Raw genomic sequence first — 19,664 nt, forward strand, 5'->3', positions numbered from 1 at the left:
ATCTTCTAACTAAAAGAAATGATTGAATAATAATAATAATAATAATAAAAAAGGGGAAGAAAAATTAAGGGACAACTAGGATTATAATAATTCTGGTTGCTAGAAATATTAATAAATAAAAGATTGTATTTTCATTATCTAATATTTTCATCTTTTTTTTTTTTTTTTGTTCTATTATATGTTTCGATGAATTGTGTTTTAATAAACAAATTTAATTAAAATATTATCATTTTTTATTTAAGGACAACACTAATGCTGAAAAATATATAGAAAATATTGTATAACAGTAAAGTAAATAACTTTTTTTTTTTTTTTTAAAGGAATAAAAAGGATAAATAACCATGAGAAAATAACATGAAAAAATCTGATAAATTTTGAAGAGAAATGATGAGCATAAAAACATTCCAGATTACAACAGATTACAAAATATAAAACAAGAGAAAAAAAAATCAATGGAATGTTTTATTATTGCAGATGTAACAAATGAAATTGATTTAAAAAAAAAAAAAAAAAAAGAAAGAAAAATAATGGAAAAAGAAATACCTCGTTATTTTGTTAAATTAAGGCAATCCAATGTAGTAAAATATAATTAACTTGTTACATATATAAAAGAAAAATTTACCAGTTTACTTTTTCTTATTTACCAATTATCAGTCCAATTTTTTTTTTGTTGTTGTTGTTGAAAATTTGAACCAATTAAAAGAAGAAAACATATATAAATTTATGATTATAGAATTTTTAAGAAATATATGAGCATAGAATGAAAAAAATGTCCAGATTACATCATATGGAATAGTTATACGTTTAATATAAATTTTGCTTTAAAAAAAAAAAAAAAAAACAATAATATATACCAGAGAATTGGATAATTTTTGAAAGATTGCTAATACTCGAATAATTCGAATAAACGGATCGTTTAACAGTAACTTAGCTGTTTCTAAAAAAGCTATTAACTAACTAATAACTTCTTTATCTTATCAATATTCTTCCATTTCACATCTTAGACACATAAAACAGAAATAAGGCTTTAGTCATGAGATATATACAAAATTACAACTTCATATTTTTAGCCAATGTCTAAAATAATTACTACTTTTTTGATAATAATTTTCTGAATATCAATATTACAATTAAAAATCAATATTAAAAAGTATACTAGAACTGATAATTGGTAAAAATATGGAAACAGCCAAAGTAATTTTAAACTGAATTGAATCTCTCATATTTTCTGTACCATCTCCATTTCGATTTCAATTTCGCAGTCATTTCATTATGCTCCAAGTGTAAAGCTTAAATCAAAATAGCATCTGCCACTTCATCATTCAAAATTGATAATTTTCTCTGAAAAAAAAAAAAAAATGAGGGAAAAATTGAATCATTTGATAAGAAGTGATAAAGGAGAAAAGATAATTTTCTGAACATATAGCAGATATTTATCTGAAATTTGCTATTATGATTAGATTTGAATCATTTCGTCTACGTCTAGTAAAATTTATTTCTAATTCAACAGATAGGAAGTAAAAAGAAAACAGAGGATACAATTTATTATGAATTTAAACAATCAAATACATAGCGCAATTTTTATAAAATAAACAGTGCAAAGTACATTAATATCTGTAAACATTACTTTTTGTGCTCTCAATGATAAGATTGTTTCCCGTGGATAAATTTTTCGCTTATTTGGTGGTTTGTAATCACAAGCACCTTCGTAAGTGAGAATTTGTGCAATTTCAGTTACAGGTAATCCTAAATCAATCATTAATTTTTTACTAAAGCATAATAAACATTCATAAATAAACACGAATTTTATTTTATTCACCAAAAAAAAAAAACATTACCATTTAATTTAAATGCTCTAACAAGAGCAATACCACCTTCGAAGCTTACAACTAATACAGCGAGACGATTAATATTTTCCAGAATGCGACGAGCAACATTTGCAAATCTTGCTGTTGGCTTAGTAACACCGTACAGTACGCATGGAACAGCCTAAAAATATTTAGATACATCAAATGTTTAGAAAATAATCAATTATTTATTCCAATTAATTATATATTTGTTTAAAATACGATTTCACATGATGTACCGATAAAAATGAATTTATTTCATATATCGCAATTTTATGCCATATGTCATATCAAACTGATATTTTATTTTTGTAAGATAAAATCATTATTAGTTTATATCCATTATAATTATCAATGTTAAAGAAGACAGAAAAAAAAGAGAAAAAAAACCACACTAAATTCAAATAATTGTTTTTCGTTTAGGTACAAAATAAAAACCCACTTTTTATAATCATTTGAATGTTACGATTTATCTATATCAAACCAATACTTTAAACTAATTTTCATTAATATAAATGAACAAGTAATTCATTTAAAAGCTTTTTTTTCTTTTCAAACTCACTCGAGCTGGTATAGATGCCAGATATTCACTGATAATTTTCAATTCACTCATTTGCACCACCAATGTTTGTCCTATATCCAATGCATAGATACGAATTTTTTCATCATCCAATTTTTCCAGTACGCGACAACGAAGTGGTACCTGATTTGGCTCTCTTGGTGCTGCAACTAGCAATTCATTCTCCTGCAAAATAAAATTAGCACTTAATAAATATAATTTTAAAAAGTTTTCAAAATTTACTTCATATTCAGCTTCATCTAACAAATTTCGAAATGTTAACAATATGAAAATTTTATATACATATGTAATAAGCTCTAATTAAGTAAAAAACGTTAAAAAGGTAAAAGAAAAAATAAATAAGTAATGATTAAGAATAAAAGTAAAGAATAGTAAAATTAATTCGTTAATTATGTTAAACTAGTTAAGTCTTTTTCTTTTCAAGCAACGTCTCTCTATGCTAAACAAGAATATGCAAACTAAATAAGAATCAGATAAACAATATGATGAAGTAGTAGGTATAAAATGGATTAAAGTAATTTTTAAATTTCTTACCACTACATGTGTCACCTGAGGTGCACGTTTAAAATGAGCTGCAATATGACCATCCAAATCTTCATTATTAATTAATAAATTTTCTGCTTCACATTCATGAGTTTCAGTGAACACATAAAACATCATTGGCCACTGCAGAAATTGATTTTCCGTTATTGGTTGAACAAGTTCGACCTAGAAAATTTTTAGAAATTTCATTAACTTTTGCTTCCAAATTCCGCCATATTTCCGATTTAAATTATAAATTTGTGTAAATGAGATTTTCCACTAAAAAAATTCATCAATATAAATTATTACTAAATTTAAACTAATTTTCTCAACAATATGAGAGGTGAAAAGGGGAAAAAAAAAAAAAAAAAAAAAAACCTGTACTGGCTTTCCCAACGGTAGATAGTCATGACGATGAAGGCGGTCATGGTAGATAATCGGTTTACGAATATTTCCTTCTGTCAGAGCTAATTCCGGTCTATCAATAATAGAGAAGTAACTGAAACAGAAAGTTCCGGTGAGCACTGATAATTTTCCGAAAATTCTGAAAAATGTTCCACTGACCAAATGTTAAACCTAAATTAGGATTTAAAAATTTCAAATAACTATTTAACCGTGTCAACATCAGCACTATTATTTTGTAATATTCTGTAAAATGGCAGCTACAAATTAACCTTTTCATTCTTTCCGTTTCTCTTTCAACAGTCGTTGATAAATCCGTTTTCCAGTTTGTATTTCCTTTCTGTCTTACAAATTGAATCTAAACAATAAGTGATAAAAGAATAATCCGAAAATTATTAATTAAATTCTCATTCCTTTTTCCACCTTCCTTTTTTCCCTTCCTTCTAATTTAAGCATGCCTTGAGCGGTTTCGATAGTTCCGGTAGCAGTATTTTGCCATCATCATGAGCTGTTGCGGTAATAACGGAATTTGCATCAGCAATTGACATCATATGAATAAATCTTAAATTAATTAGATAATTAATTAAAACAGCAACATTCTTCAACCAAACAATAGCTGTACCATTCCATAGTTAATGAAATGCTTATGCATAAACTAAGCTAACTATTATTTTTTTTAAAAAATTTAATCTTTAAAATTGAATTAGAATAACATACGCGCATGTTAATGAATCTTCATGTTTTCTTACAATTTTGATGTTATCAATTCGTCCGAATTGTCGAAATATATGAAGCAGCTTCCACTGTAAAAAAAAATAGCAATAAAAAATCAAAACAAAAACAGTATATTAAAAAAAAAAAGGAAAAGTCTCGGAAGAAATACAACATACTTTATCCCACGTTTCTGGTACATTTTGAACATAAAGCGTTCGATCTTCCGATTTACCCATGTAGGGTAAATGTAAATCTGATTGTTTCAATTTTCCATAATCACTTGTAGCTGCTATACGTCGTTCACCGTGAAATTGCATAACGTGCACTTAAAAAATTTTAAATATATACAAAAAATAAATAAATAAAATAAACAAAAAAAAAAGAATGATGGAAATATATGAATGTTCATATCATATATGCAATAAATTATTTAAATAAGAAAAATATCATAGCTGTTGAATTACTATTCATATTTGTAACAATAATTTGTACAAATTTCAACAATATTTAAGAAAGTTATTAACAAAAGATAGTAAAATATTATCGCCCTTTTTCCATTATACGATTATGAAAACATAAATTAACATTTCAGTTACCAAACAATTTATATGATAAAAATTCATATACCACAAAAGAAATTTTCATTTTTAGTATCAATTAGCTTGTTGCTTAGAATTAGAATTATCATATCAAATATGGAAGTAACAAACTACTTTTTTCTTTTTATCACTATTAAATACAATTAATTTCATTAATCAGAATATACTAATATAATAATTAGTAAGAAATAAATGATTATTTAATTACGTTGTGATTTCTTGCATATTTTACACAATTAATAATTAATTTATATACAATGATACATCTACTTCCCTTAGCAATACTTCTACCATATAATAAAAAATTGCTCGAATAAAATTGAAAAAAAAACGAATTAAAATAAGAAATTTAAAGAGAAAAACTTAAATCAAATTCTAATATTATTAGCGTTAGCTAAACTTGTAAACATTTTTGGCCGATAAATTAATCTATTTGACAGATCTCACAGTGCTATCAAAAACAATTTCGTTTAGTTTTTTTTTCTGATACTTTCAGGAAAAAAAAAAAAAAAAGAATTCTCGTTTCTGTTCATTAAGCCAACTGCTAACAGTGATTTTGACCGTTTTAGTCATAACACATAGAAACCGACAAAAAAAAAAACGAAACTGAAATTGATAGGATGACATGAGAAGATAAAAAGTAAAGAACCAACCAACAACTATCATATATTACAATCAACAAAATAAATGAAAGGCGAAAAAAAAAAAATGTATGCGACGAATTAAATCCAATTGAAAATTTTCAATGAGATCAAAAATCATTTAATTCCAAAATTAATTTTGAATTATTCAAATCCTCTCTAAAACCCTTCGCGATATAAACAAAACTGTCTATACATATACATATTTTTTTTTAAAGAATTAACCACTTAACATTGTGAATTAAAAAAAAAAATCTCACTACATTAATATGCAGAAATTTTATTTCATATATTGAGCTATATGAATTTGCTAAAAATTTTTAAATGCTTGTAGAAATAAAATAACTTTTTTTTTTCAAAAATTAGCCTATTCAATTTTTTGTTTTTAAAAATGTTAAAGAAAATTTTTTCAAGTATTTTTTTTTGCCAACAAAACCTAAAATTTTTTTGTTTTAGAAAAGTTAAAAAAAAAATCTCGAATCCTTGAAATTATGTATAGAATTTGATTTAAAATGGAAAAAACAACAAAAGAGTTAATCGCTTATTTTACTTTCAAAACAAAAAAAAAAAAGATCCTATATATAAAAAAAAACGGAAAATCAAAAAAAAAAAAAAAAAGCCATACTAGATTCATTTAGTCCACTGATATGTTTGCTTTTATCTTATTATCCATACTTACATATTTACCACGGAAAAGAAAATACGAAATGAATTCCAGGAATCAATCAAGAATATAATTTTATGGAACAAATTTAATATTTGAAAAACATTGAATTTTATTACATAATATTATAATTCTGATGAAGAAAATTTAAAAACTACACATTAGGATAAACTTCACAATAAAATCTGCAAACAATAACCTATACTAAGCTCATAGATTATGCTTTCTCTTTTGTCTCATTAACACAGCAACCTAAGTCAATAGCCAAACTTCTACTTAAACAACGTTTTGTCTGCAGTCGAGCATAACCATCTTTACACTTTTTATATTGAAATCGTGTAAATCCACGTGGTATCGAGCATTTATGCTTTCGCATTAAATGTCGGCTTAAACCAAAACCATTTGCATATTTCGCATCACATAGGTGGCACAAATGAGTATACGGTATATAAACCTGAAATTTCATACTTTTTATACATACTTAACTGACCTAAAATGATCCAGAATAGAGAAGTAAATGAACGTAGTGTTATTAATAAATCATCCAAAACAAGCCCCACGTACAAAAAAAAAAAAAAAAAAAAAATCCAATCTTGAATTAACTTTCATCTTAAACAAAATAATGATAAAATGAAAAAAAAAAAAAAATTCCCTTAACAAACAATTTGTTCCTTCTTATTCTAACAACAATGAAATGTTACTCTACCCTTTACAGACGTTATTTATGTGAAATTTTTGTGAAAAGTGTTCAGATGTAAACTTAAGTTTGGCATTATCGATTAAATGTAATCTCAATAAAAACTAGGAAGAAAGCTGTTTTCAAATATGCAAAAGAGATTAGATACAATTATTTCTTCTTTATTAATATAAATTTCTTCGACAAAATTAAATGAGTGAACCACTTTAATTTAAATAAATATAAAACTATATGAAGACCTTGTCATGCTTTCGGATATGTGCTGTTAATTGTTTTTTCCAACGAAATTGCTCCCCACAATGTCCACATTTATGCGTAAGTTCATTAGAGTGAACTACCATATGCCGGTCAACATCTGCTTTTTGCGAAAAACTGAAAACCATTTAACTAACTAAATGTAATATCAAAATTTAAAATTATATCAAAATTTAACATTAATGTCCATTAATATCCACATGATACAATTTTAAAATAGCATAAAACTTCAAATTCCACCTTTTCAAAATCTATCCAATAAAGCATGGCAGCTCACAAATCACATTTGTAAAATTTCAAATTTTAAATAATTTTAATGCTTACTCAAGATGAAACTCGCTAAAATTAGAATGGCCTACAACACAGTAAGTTTTACATATTTGTGTGTGGTGTTAATGATTTTCTGAAGAATAATACAGTCCAATACTAACTGCTACAAAATTTGACACAGCTCTTGATATATATGTCGAATCCGAAATTTTTTTAAACATTTATTTAGAAATTATCTAATCTAAGTTAATTGGTAGCTAATTTCTACTTAAAGTCATTCATAATTTCTCGAATTGCTTGCATGGAAATTCACAATTTTTTTACCTGTGGCCACAATAGCAACAAGTATAAAGCCGACATTTGGCATGAACAGCAGCGACATGCCTTTTCAGTGCTGATGGACTGTCAACGGTCACTGTACAATATTTACACTTATGATTCATAACGTGACGGCGACAATGTTCACGTAACAAACGTTGAGTACCAAATTGTTTTTGACATAAATGACAGGAATAAATGGTTCGAAGCTCTCCGTTTTCTAGCATTTCTGGTCCTACAATTAGAAACAAAAATAGAAAAAAGAGATGTGCATAAAAGTCTTTTTAAAAATTTATGGAATGCTTCAGCAAATTATACATCTTTTGAATAATTTATTTATTAAAAACCTCCTCCAATACCGTAAAAATAGTGCAAAAAGTAGGAACTTCCTTTCCTATTGAAAACTCCTCGTTGAATTGTGTCAATCTTTTTCTTATACTAAGTTTTGCAAAAACCAATTATTGGGTCTATCTTTGAACTAGGTATGAAGATACGAAGGCTGTATTCAGTGTTTCTATAACTTTATCTTATGCTACATAAATGATTAGCATAAAATCATGCGACATCAATATAACAACATTATCACTCAATGGTAATTTACCAATCTGATTTTTACGAAGCATATGATCAATCAATTTTGAGTTATTAGCAAAGAAAACGCCACAGTATGGACAAGCTGCCGTCTTGTCACCCGAATGGTGCCGACAGTGTACCCGAAGATTGGCTTTGTTCTTGAAATGCATTTTACAACCTTAAAAAAAAAACTAAACAATAAAATTGTCCAAATTTGATAGTACTCTGTTTTCAACATTTTAGGTCCATGTGTAACATAAGTAAATCAAAAATATTCAAATGAAGAAAATAGCTATGCGTGAACAAAATAACGGTTATATATTTCGGCAATAATAATGTGCAGTTCAATTTAAAATAAAAAAATTTGTTACCTTGCCAACCGCAATTTAATTGGCATCGTTGATCACGATCCATAACATCAAGAGAATCGACATGATCATCAACATGATTGCAATATAAATCGATATCATCCCAAAGAGTCTTAAAAATTCAAAAAAAAAAAAAGTTATAATAGATTTTAAAATAATCAATAAAGGAAAAGTTGATGAATTATACTAACGCTACAGTTAACCCATCCACATGCCATCGCTGAACCATCATATATTAGCTCCATAGATGTACGAAAACCACAACTGAAATAATTATTGCAAAACTATGCCAAATTTAATTAACTTGTACAATTTATGAAAAAAAAAAAAACATAAATTATCTTTGAATGTAACTTATTCTGTGATTAATAGATATCTTATGGAGATAAGAAATAAAGTCTATCAAAACGTACTGATATGAAACCTATCATCTCATTAGTCGAACAGTTTATAAGCAAATTACAAACAAATGTTTTAAGAAATGGTAAAAAAATGAACGGAAAGTATTTTATTACTAATACAATATTAACTTATAAATTTTAAAAAGTAAAATATTGTAACTTTATAATGACAAATATTTTATTAGTTTTTCCAATAATTTTTTTCTCGATTTTTAACATATCATACTCATATTAATGCAACTGAAATAAAACAAAAGTTAGAGTAAGTTCTTTTCTTTTTTTCAATTTCCATCTTTCACTTGATCGTGTTATCATCTCAGCTTAACCTATAATATCTAATTAGTTATGTAAATCATTAATATCTTACAATGCATATATATAGCAAAACTTTTTTAGTTAAGTACAAACATACTGTGGGATGTTTGCCACATCATCTCGACTGAAAATAACATTTAAACCAGTCCATTGTCGTCGAATATGATAATTGTGCATGTAAAGATGACGATATAAATGATGTTCTGTAGCAAGTATCTTACTGCATCCACTTATCGGACATACAATAATACTACCATCATTCTGATTTTGAACTACAAAAAACAGAGAAACATAATAAGATACCAAATTATGCCAAAACTTAAAATACTATTTCAAAAAAACAAAACAAAAAAAGAAAAAGTAAAATCACAAATGAAAAGTAATTCAAACCTGTTAACTGTTCTATATGAGATCGTATATGTTGTAGTAAATCATTTAAAGTATCGTATACCATAAAACAGCTTGACCATAAACATTTGAAATAAAACTGAAACAAATAAGAATTGATCAATTAACAAAGGTAATCTTAGATCAATTAAACTATATTTCATTCTCTGAAATGAAAAGGAGAAAGAAAAAACTATTGACATACTAAACATATTGAGTGCGAATTCATAATTTGTATAAAACAAAAGAGATACATATCTTAACTTTGATATAATAAAAATATCTGCGTATTAATTATTCTTCCCTCTATTTTTATCACTTGATAATGAAATCAGATAACCTAAGATGAACTGCATTTTATTCCATAATTGTAGCTTTAGTTTCAGCTTCCATCTTTCTTAGTTTATTACTCGAGTATTTCCAGTCAACTTTTTAAAGTTTTGTCATACGTTTTATTTGTGAATGACAATTTCATGTGATAAAGTAAAATTATAGTTCGAATGTTTAGTAACTTAAAATATGTCTTGAAATTTAAACTTTACTCTTCTCTAACATAAATAAATGAAATGAATACTTCTTTATCTTGAAGTCGAGTAATCCATGCCATTGGTTCACCGGAACCTGTTGCTACAGGTACATCCACTGGTTGAAGAATAATCGGTTCAAATTGTTCCATTATACAACTATATTTTGTTAAACAGTAATATACACTGCAAGAAAGAAGAAAACAAAAAATTACAAAAAACTTCACATTAGCAGCGCTAATTTATAAATTAGTACTTAAATTTAACCTTTAATTTGATACTAGCATTTTCATGCTACGTAAAAACTGATAGTTGCATATCAAATTTTTTTTTAACTGCTGTAAGTAATTATTCATCATTTTCATGTCTTAGTCTAACTTTTGTATGTATTCATGCTAAGCTTTCTTTTAATATGTATGGTTGATTTTTTCAAATTAACAAGTACTAATTAACATCAGTTTTGCAATAAGAATTCCTATATAAAACATTTCATAAATCATTTCTTATCTTATCATTTCATATTTTTTCTAGCTATTTCTATGAATATGGGTATATCTTTGATGCAGGTATATTTCTAAGTATCGGTATATTTAAGTATTATTATTGCGGCATATATTCTTAACATTATAATCGAAATATGAAAAAAAATCTTTTCATATTTCATTGCAAGCTATACGGTAGCACAACTTTTTAATAAAAATAAAAAATTGAAAATCTATTTTAAAAAAGTAATACCGAATAAATTTCATATTAACACTAACAATTTAACAAATTGTATCAGTTAGTATTAGCAAAAATTAAAATAATTTTTCCGAACTAATTACAAACTACTTTAAGCAAATAATAAGTTGAAAAAAAAAATTAGAATTGCTTTAACAATTCCATTAAACAAAATTTACATGTGATAGCAACAATAACAAAATAAAATTATGAAAATATTTCAAAAAAAAACTAGAATGAATAAAGATCAATGGAATATGAGAGAGTGCTTGTGTGATAAAGAAAGAGAGAAAATCAGAAAAGAATACATTCCAATTCTAGATGCAAAGATTGAGAAACATGAAAAAAAGCATTAAAACAAGTGAGAGACAGAGAGTGAAAACGTCACAAACAAACAAAAAAAAAAAAAAAAAGAAACGTGGAAAAAAAAGAGGCAATTTCAAGTTTTTGCAATTTGTATTTGCAAAAGGTTGTAGTTCAAGCTGCGACTGAGAGCAAACTGTTGTTGCTATTTCAGGTTAGCCTGAAATCAACTATTCCATTTCAGGTTGTTTGTTATGTTTTTCACTTCAAGGCTTGTAAAATTTCTGAAGTATTTCTTATATTATCACTTTTTTTTTGCAATCTTTAAGCTTATTTTCGAGTCACAAAAATAGTATTTGATATCTTTAATAAGATTTTTGTGATTATTGTACATACTATTTGTTCCAATGTTTTTAGATTAATGTTACTGTTTTTGGTCCTCTTTTTTTTGAGCTGATTAAATTAGAATTTTTTTTTTTTGGTTTACCCTTGCTTACTACCCTTGTTTAGTTAATATTTTTTGGTTTTGCCATGTTTTAAGTATTTACTGTTTATTTTTTGGTTCTACCATATTGAAACTTTTTTTGCGAGAATATATGTGTGTATTATTAACTTATGTTGCATATGTTTATTGTTGCCGACGTAATTATTATTAAATTTCAACATTGTTTTTCTTACTTATAAGAATTAAGTTGATTATTATTTAATTATTTCTTATCCATATTCATCTAATGCTAAATTAATGTACCGATGAATAGGATTGAAGTAGAATGCTATTTGTTCAAATTAGTTTACCTATTACTCAATTGCCATTATTTTATATATTATCTAGCATTTATTAAAAATTTGAAATAATTTTTATCGGTTATATAACTTAGTACTACTAGTTATTTGACGTGTAGTTTTATTAGTTTGATTCGTTAAATAGTTGCTCAGTTTGTTGACCAATGTATTTTATCCTATTTTTTTTTCTTTTTTTTGTATGTAGAAGTAAACCTAAAATGTCGGTCGGTGGCATCGGTGTTTATGATCAGCAGCCACAAGTATCGCAAGACACGTTCGTAGTGGTTGGTGAACCGGATGTGATGAGAAATCAAGAAATTACTACGAATAGTGTGGCGAATGATGTTACATATGAAACCGGAAAAGATTGCCATCGGGTTAGAGTGTTTTTAATTAAGTAATTGAAATTTCCAATTTGAAACATTTGAAAATTAATGTATACAATTAGCAGTTGTAAGTGACACAATTAGCGGAGTGAAGATTTGGAGGTTATATTTAATCAGATATAATGTTGTAGAGTAATTTGCGATTCATAATGACAAATATTTGTATTTTTCTCGAAAAAAAATTTAAACTTTGCAAATGTTTAGTTTTATTTCTAACGTACATATTTGAAAAATCATGTTCTGCCTTCGAATTCGTTCGATGAAATTTTTGGAAGTTCAATGGTAGTATTTCATACTGGATGAACAGTTTCGAAAAACGATGATTTTATATTTCTTATTTTCATGTTTAATCGCTGGGAAATACACTAATCTTGTGAAGTTCCTTTTTTCTTTAAATCATGATAATGAATTTGTTAGATAAATTTTGAAAAATTCAAAAATTTATATAAAACTATCTGCCATAATGATTAGGATTATGATGAATCAGAAATAATTCTCATGTTTTTAAAATGAACAATCATTAAAAGCAGATCATATGATATTAGCATTCTTCTAAATGACTAAAAGAAACATTTAATCGAAAATGTTTTGAAAATATTTATTGTAAGTTAACATATTTGTTTTACAATAAATCCCTTTTCCTTAATTGATGCTTTTTTTTTCTCTCTCAATAAAATTTATCTCTGCTTAGCTTTCTTATGGTACATTCTGAGGATAATGGTTATTATTTCAGGAACCTGATAATGACAATGTTGCACCTGAAGCAACAACGGTATTAGAAATTGGCAAACGTCGACCAGTATATTTGACGAATGCTGGAGCAGAACAATATGGCCAAGAAAGTGGTTGTAGTGTCACAAAGATTCCTCGAAATGATAATTGTTTAGAAAGTCCTGAGCGTTTATTGCCACAGGGTGATAGCGTATATCATGATACAGGTATGTTGGAGTTTAAATGAACATAAAAATGATAAAAGGATAAGAAATTATAGCTGTTTTAATTTGAGAATTTAAATAAATCATTATTTTATAGGATCAGAATTGGTTGGTACTGATGATGATGGTGAACATCAGACGTTACATGATATTTCACGTTGTGCACCACGTGAAATTACTTATGAAACATCACAATGTGATGTGCAATCACAACACTGTAACATACAACAGCAACGTTGCAATATACACTCACAACATTGTGATGTGCAAGTGTCGCTTTCAAACAGACGAATAAGTTTTCAAAATAAATCATCAAATTTTATTTTTATATACTCATGTGAGTAAAAATTTTTAGAATTTCAAAACATTTTGAGAGATCTTACTGATAACAGCGTTTATTTGGTTGATTTAAGTTCTGAATGCATTTTTAGGCTAATCGTCAAGCGCATCCTAGGGAAAAGAATAATGTAAAAAATGAAATTGACTCTGACGAAAATACATCTCACTTATTGATCAGTTTAAGTAATGCATTAAATCCTGCTGAAGCGGAATATATTGATCGTTATCGTCCAAAAGGGCGTCCAAGAGGTAAAATTTTTGATTGGAATTATTTGAAAGTGTAATTAAATCTTATTTATTGTTCATAATTTTTTTTCTACGCTAGCAAATTAATTTGTATTTTTTTTACACTAGCAAATATTATTTTATATTTAAAATAGACGAAATTTTTATTTCATTAAGTTTGATTTTACTCGCAACTATATAATTTTATGTTGTGTTATCGTTATCAGTTGTTTAGTTTTATCTTCTCTTCACTATCACATTTAGGAATTTTACGGTATGTAATTTTGATAGTACCATTATTTGTAAGCTTGCATATAATATCTGTTTAACAAACGAAAGCAGTTATTTGCCTTTTTTTTTTTCTTTTTTTTTTTTGATCACTTGGTTTAGGTTGCAACTTTTTATGACTATCCATCAATTAACAGCAATCATTTTTTGGTTAATTTTGCAGGTCCCAAGCATCCTGTTTGGAATTTTTTCAAATTTTACAAATCTGGTGGACTTACTTTGGGTTATATGTGCTTGATGTGCGGCAATGGATTTACTGGCCCACCAAATACCACAAATGCTACAAAACATCTCCGTTGTAAACATAAACATGAATATTTACTGTATTTTGATTTACTAGAAGGTGCAAAGCAAGGGACATTCTTCGGTGATGTGCATCAGTCAATTAGAGAGGTTATTTTTCAAATTCTTTCTAATTCTTTTTTTTTTTTTTTTATGGTTTCTGTTTTTAAATAAATTCATTTTTTGGTTAATTTTATATTGAGAGGAAATAGTCTGAAGAAAGTAGTGTTTTATTTTCAGATATTATCATATATAAAAAAAAAAGAGCTAATAAACTTTAATTAGAGTGATTCATATTGATAGATAATAAGCAGTAGTTCATTTTTGCCGCACAAAATTTTATATTAGTTGATTAAGACCCTCCTAAGGAACTCTATTCGACATATTAGTAATGTAATTTTTCTCTTTATTAGCTGCTTATATAGTATTTTCTTCCATTTTGTTATAGCAATATCTGTGATGTTTAATTTATCATTGCTAATGAACTATTTCAGCTTGTTTCAAAAAGAGGTGTCAAAGCGGAAGCGTGCACTTCGGAAGGTAATACTGCTGAAGGTTCCATTCTGAACTATGAAGTCATGAATGATGGTTAGTGGGATCATTTATTTATTCTTGCTTAATTAATATATAACATAAATCATATTGTAAGAATAAAATGATGAATAGTTGTTAGTTATATTGTTATCAGTGCTATAAATAAATGATTGATGAATAAGTTAGAGTTTTAACATTTTCTTATATACATCAATAGCTGCTTGTATACTATTTTCTTCAGGAAATTTCTGTAAGCGATCTAAATCATGGCGTATTATTGTCTAATCATTATTATAGAAGTGTATTTTAACTTTTTCTATTATCAGGCACACATCGGAATCATGATTGGACGGATGATACTACCGGTAACTCACAGGATGCTGAACTTCATTCTTTTCTCTGTTCTGCACTAATATCAAATACTGTGAGTTTTATGGTCATTGTTTAATTACCTAATTTAACTGAGTATTTGAAATTGTTTAGTTTTGGTGATTTGTTAAGAGGAAAAAATTACTTTTTGATGAAGTTTAAGTTTTAGAAATATAGAACGTTCAAGTGACGTGAAATATATAATAATTTCATTATAATATTATTATAAAGTAAAAGCAACATTAGAAAAATAATAAATAATGAAATGCCGTTTGGTCGGTCCATTCAGGTGCTAGCAGGAAAATGGAAATTTTTTTTCAAAAGATTATTAATAGTACTAAAGGTAGTAATATAAAATAATGAAATAAGAAAAGCTAAAGTTCTTTCCTACCTTTAAATTCTTAAGTGACATTTTTTGTTAAAATTTCAACTCTATTTTATCATGAACGTATGCTTGTGTCTGTTGCAGTCTAAAAATTCGCTTGTTCGATATGATGTAGGCAATGGTGGTGAGAATTCTGAAGTTTCATCATCTGGCGAAGTTATCTTCACTGGTTCATCTACTGGGTAAGGCAAATATATTTGTTGCGTTAGCTTGGCTAAAGTTATATAATTTGAATATTGCTGAAAGCTAGATGTATTTGTCGTGAATTTCAGTACAATATTTCATAATAAATTTATCTTTTAACTTAGTGCATGTTTTAATGCTTTTGAATTTGAGGATAAATTGAAAGTGAATCGGAATATTATTATTTTTTTTTTCAGCTGTGGTAGAGACTAACAATGATAAATTGGATGATACTGATTACTAATGCCTTACTCATATTATTTGTACTAACTTCTCAATATTTTCTGTTTATAGGGATACCGAAGCTGGTTCATCAGCTGTAAGTAGTGATTCTATGGGACAGTTTGCTGGTCAAGTTGAGTCATTCCTTCGTGATTATCGCCGTTTGGAAGCTGAAGTTTGTCTTTTCTAGAAGACATATTCTGAAGTTGATATTAAATATACGGGATGGTTTTGTAACTTCGAAAAAAAAAAAATTTGGATAAAAATTTTAAGAATATTAAGTGGGAGTATTTTAATTTGTTACTCTTAAACTGTTTGATATTTGTATTAAACACATTACGGGTAAAAGATAAAAAATAAGGTCAAATTTTTGGTTTGGTTCTCCCTTATGTGAGCTATTCTTTGATGAAACTCCGATGAACAAGGAAAGAGATAAGATCTGTTAGATTAGGCATGCACATGAGATGTTGATGGAAAACGATTATCATTGATTGTTTCCTGCATTACCAACTTTTTTTTTTTTTTTTTTAATAGTATTATTGTTTTATACTTTTCGTAATCTACATTTTTGGGTACAGGTAATCGTTTCATGTGTTATTCATTAGATAATGATTGTGTGATTGAGCAGCTGATTGTGATATTATTTCCTTCTTCATTATTTATTCTATTTTTAAAATTTAATAGTTATTTCAGTGTCGAAGATTACGTGCTGAAGTAGCTGCCAAAGATGAACATATCAAAACGCTTCGTTTAAATTTGATGGAAGAAAGGAATAAGCGAAAAAGTGCACTGATACTTGTACAGCGTGCATTAATCGATGAATGAATGAATAATTATTTAATAATAATTGTGGAAAAATTTTTGTTTTTTATCAAATTCTTTAACAATTAGCTAATTGTAATTCTTTTTTTTTTTGCATAGAAAAATTTATTATTTCATGAAATAGTGATTTTTTTTTTAATCTTCTCTCTTACTTTCATTTCAGATAATGAAATTTAATGTCTAATATTCATGTAGTTAATTATGTAAGTCCTATAGTTTTACTTTTAACTTGCTGCCTTGTGATATGATAAACTGAATGGTAGAATTTTTCTGAATAACATTTTGCTCATATATATTTTTTATTGTGATGATAACAGTTATTTAGTGGATTTATATATTTCTTGATGTGAATTTTAATTAATTTACTTCAATTGTATTATAGTATGTTTATACTGTTTGTAGTGATTATATCTCAAAAATAGCAATGTTTTTTTAGTGAATATTATTTGATTTGTGAATATATCATTTATGTTCGTCGTTGAGAGGAAAATTATGTCAATAATAATAATAATAGAAATTCATTTCTCTTTTTTTTTTTTTTTTTTTTAGTTTATTTCATTAATTGAATATATCCTAGTTAATATTATATGATTTTAGCACAATTAATTGTTTGTTTTATATTAGATAAGACTTATTTATTGGATTTACTCACTTAAAGATGGACTAGTATTATCTCTTCAACTTTTCCGGTTGATAGAATTTCCTTTTTTTTTTTTCCATTCGGTTGATGGAGCGTTTCTTTCCGGTTGATAGAACTCAATTGTTAGAACTGCTGCATATTAAACATCTAACAATACTTTGGTATTTATTTGCTTAGAAAAGGAGAAGTTAGATTAGAGAACATTAAGATGATAAAAAGAGTAAGAAAATGAACGAACGGAAGAAGCAAAAGGAAATGATAATCAGTTTACCATGTGTGATTTTATACAGCCTATACCAGATGTTACAATTCGTGGTGAAATTTACAATTGTAATTGTCGCATATGCTATTATCTGAAGTAAGAAATAGAATGAAATTCCTAAAAATGTTTCTTTTCCTCTTCTTGTTTACTTCCTCTTTTTTGTATTTTCAGAAATTTTTTATTTTAATTTATTTAAAAAAAGAAAAAAATTACTAAAATTTTATGCTAAATTTTATTTTATATCTCTTTGTTTTATTTGTTCATCAAAAAACTTATTCAAAAAAAAAAAAAAAAAAAAAAAAAACATGTAGCATTTCTCCTCTTGTTAATAATGATGATGATGATATTTCAAAAAGTATTTTTATGCTTAATCTCATAAATAACTGCTATTATTCAAATTATATGATTAATAAGATAGGTTAAGCACATGGATAATCTTAAGAATGGAAAAGTTGATCCACTTCAAATCATAACTATTACTAAGATTAACAAAAAATGAAAGAAAAAAGTAAGGAAACAAAAATTTTTGTAATAATAAATTCTAATTTTCATTTCTAGTACTGTTTTTTTTTTTTTTTTTTTTTTTGATACATTTTAATATTGCGATTAATTTGAGCAGTAAATGAAATGAGAAAAAGAAAAAGGACTTTTTGCTATAAAATAACAATTTAAATTTTAGAAATATTTTCTAATTATTGAGTCTTTTTGTTTCGTACTGAACTTATTTCATGCAAATGATTATGTAATGAACTAATTTTTAAATTTTGTAATAAAATTTTGCTTCTTTTTGGTTTTTCTTTTTTGCTATAAGTAGTTGTTAAAAAAATATGTGGAGTGAAAAAGAAAAAGAAAAAAACATTATTAAAAAATTTTTGCATGTTTGAAATTACAAAAATGGTTTGAAGTATTAAGTTAATACAAAAGGGGAATTTAATTTCTCAAATTTTCTTTTTTTTTTTTAATGTTTATCTCTTAGAGTGAATATATTATTTTTGATAATGATAGATATGAAAAATTTAAATAAATAAATGAGTTCAATAATTATTAATAATGCTTTTTATATTTTAAATTCTATTGAATTATTCATTTTTAATTTGTTCATTTTATTCATATGCAAATTATACGCGACATAAAGTAGCATCAAAAAAAGTAAAAAAAAAAAAAGTAATAATTAATATTAGCTAATTAAGGGAAATAAATAAATGTTTAATTAAAATAGAATAATTCTCATTCATTGATATGATTGAAAAATAAAAAGAAAAAACGATTATGAAAAGATTTAAATTAATCAATCGATCAATCAAGCAATCAATCAATAAATGAAAGAATAAAAATGAGGGAACTATTATTATTATTATTATTATTATCCGTCAATATCGCAAAGTTTTTCAAGCAAAAAAAGCAAAAAAAGAAAAAAGTTCATTGATCATATCGCCCAATCACATCATTTTCATCCTTCTCACGAGTCTTTCCATCTTAACGCATATAATTATGATTCGATTGATAAGAGAGAATAATACGGTATTTGGCGACAAAACGATGACACATATTAACGGCGCTTTTGTATTTCAATTCATTCAAATATTTTTATCTAATACTTACTTTTACTTTATTTAAGTAATTGTATCATGTAAAAAAGAAAGTAAATCAATTTTAATAATACATAAATATTAATATATATCTAATTTTTTTTTTTTTTTTTTTGAAAAAAAAAGAAATCGTTTTTAATTTTAATATTTTAAAATGATATATGAAAAAAAAAAATAGTTGTTGAATGATTATTTGAAAAATACTATGCCTTAATTTTATGCTTCTTAGCTATTTATTCACTTATATTTTTGCTATTTATGATTTTAGACATTAAAATACATTGTGTTTTAATATTTTTAAATAATTTTAAAAATTTTTG

At 26.1% G+C, this 19,664-nt stretch overlaps 3 protein-coding genes across 3 annotated transcripts; 1 reads left to right on the forward strand and 2 right to left on the reverse strand.

Moving 5' to 3' along the window:
• Positions 1-1,290: 1,290 nt before the first annotated feature.
• Positions 1,291-4,382, reverse strand: Bm9319 (Tudor domain containing protein; the record flags this gene model as incomplete). The annotated part of the gene is made up of 10 exons (XM_043081302.1): positions 1,291-1,341; positions 1,628-1,746; positions 1,839-1,989; positions 2,410-2,592; positions 2,962-3,135; positions 3,328-3,448; positions 3,624-3,709; positions 3,810-3,912; positions 4,069-4,154; positions 4,242-4,382. The coding sequence occupies 10 exons, from the start codon at positions 4,380-4,382 to the stop codon at positions 1,291-1,293; spliced, it is 1,215 nt and encodes a 404-aa protein (XP_042937236.1).
• A 1,804-nt stretch (positions 4,383-6,186) lies between these two features.
• On the reverse strand, positions 6,187-10,229 carry Bma-hinf-1 (Zinc finger, C2H2 type family protein; the record flags this gene model as incomplete). Its single annotated transcript, XM_001896448.2, has 9 exons — positions 6,187-6,423; positions 6,906-7,038; positions 7,516-7,744; positions 8,111-8,260; positions 8,454-8,562; positions 8,642-8,714; positions 9,264-9,438; positions 9,557-9,653; positions 10,128-10,229. The coding sequence occupies 9 exons, from the start codon at positions 10,227-10,229 to the stop codon at positions 6,187-6,189; spliced, it is 1,305 nt and encodes a 434-aa protein (XP_001896483.2).
• A 1,872-nt stretch (positions 10,230-12,101) lies between these two features.
• Bm9318 (Uncharacterized protein) lies at positions 12,102-16,856 on the forward strand (the record flags this gene model as incomplete). Its single annotated transcript, XM_001896447.2, has 10 exons — positions 12,102-12,260; positions 13,003-13,207; positions 13,302-13,474; positions 13,636-13,792; positions 14,220-14,449; positions 14,833-14,926; positions 15,199-15,296; positions 15,711-15,808; positions 16,104-16,206; positions 16,725-16,856. The coding sequence occupies 10 exons, from the start codon at positions 12,102-12,104 to the stop codon at positions 16,854-16,856; spliced, it is 1,449 nt and encodes a 482-aa protein (XP_001896482.1).
• Between the last annotated feature and the right edge of the window lie 2,808 nt (positions 16,857-19,664).

The sequence above is a fragment of the Brugia malayi genome (assembly GCF_000002995.4).
Source record: "Brugia malayi strain FR3 genome assembly, contig: Bm_v4_Chr4_scaffold_001, whole genome shotgun sequence".
NCBI classification, from domain to species: Eukaryota; Metazoa; Nematoda; class Chromadorea; order Rhabditida; family Onchocercidae; genus Brugia; species Brugia malayi.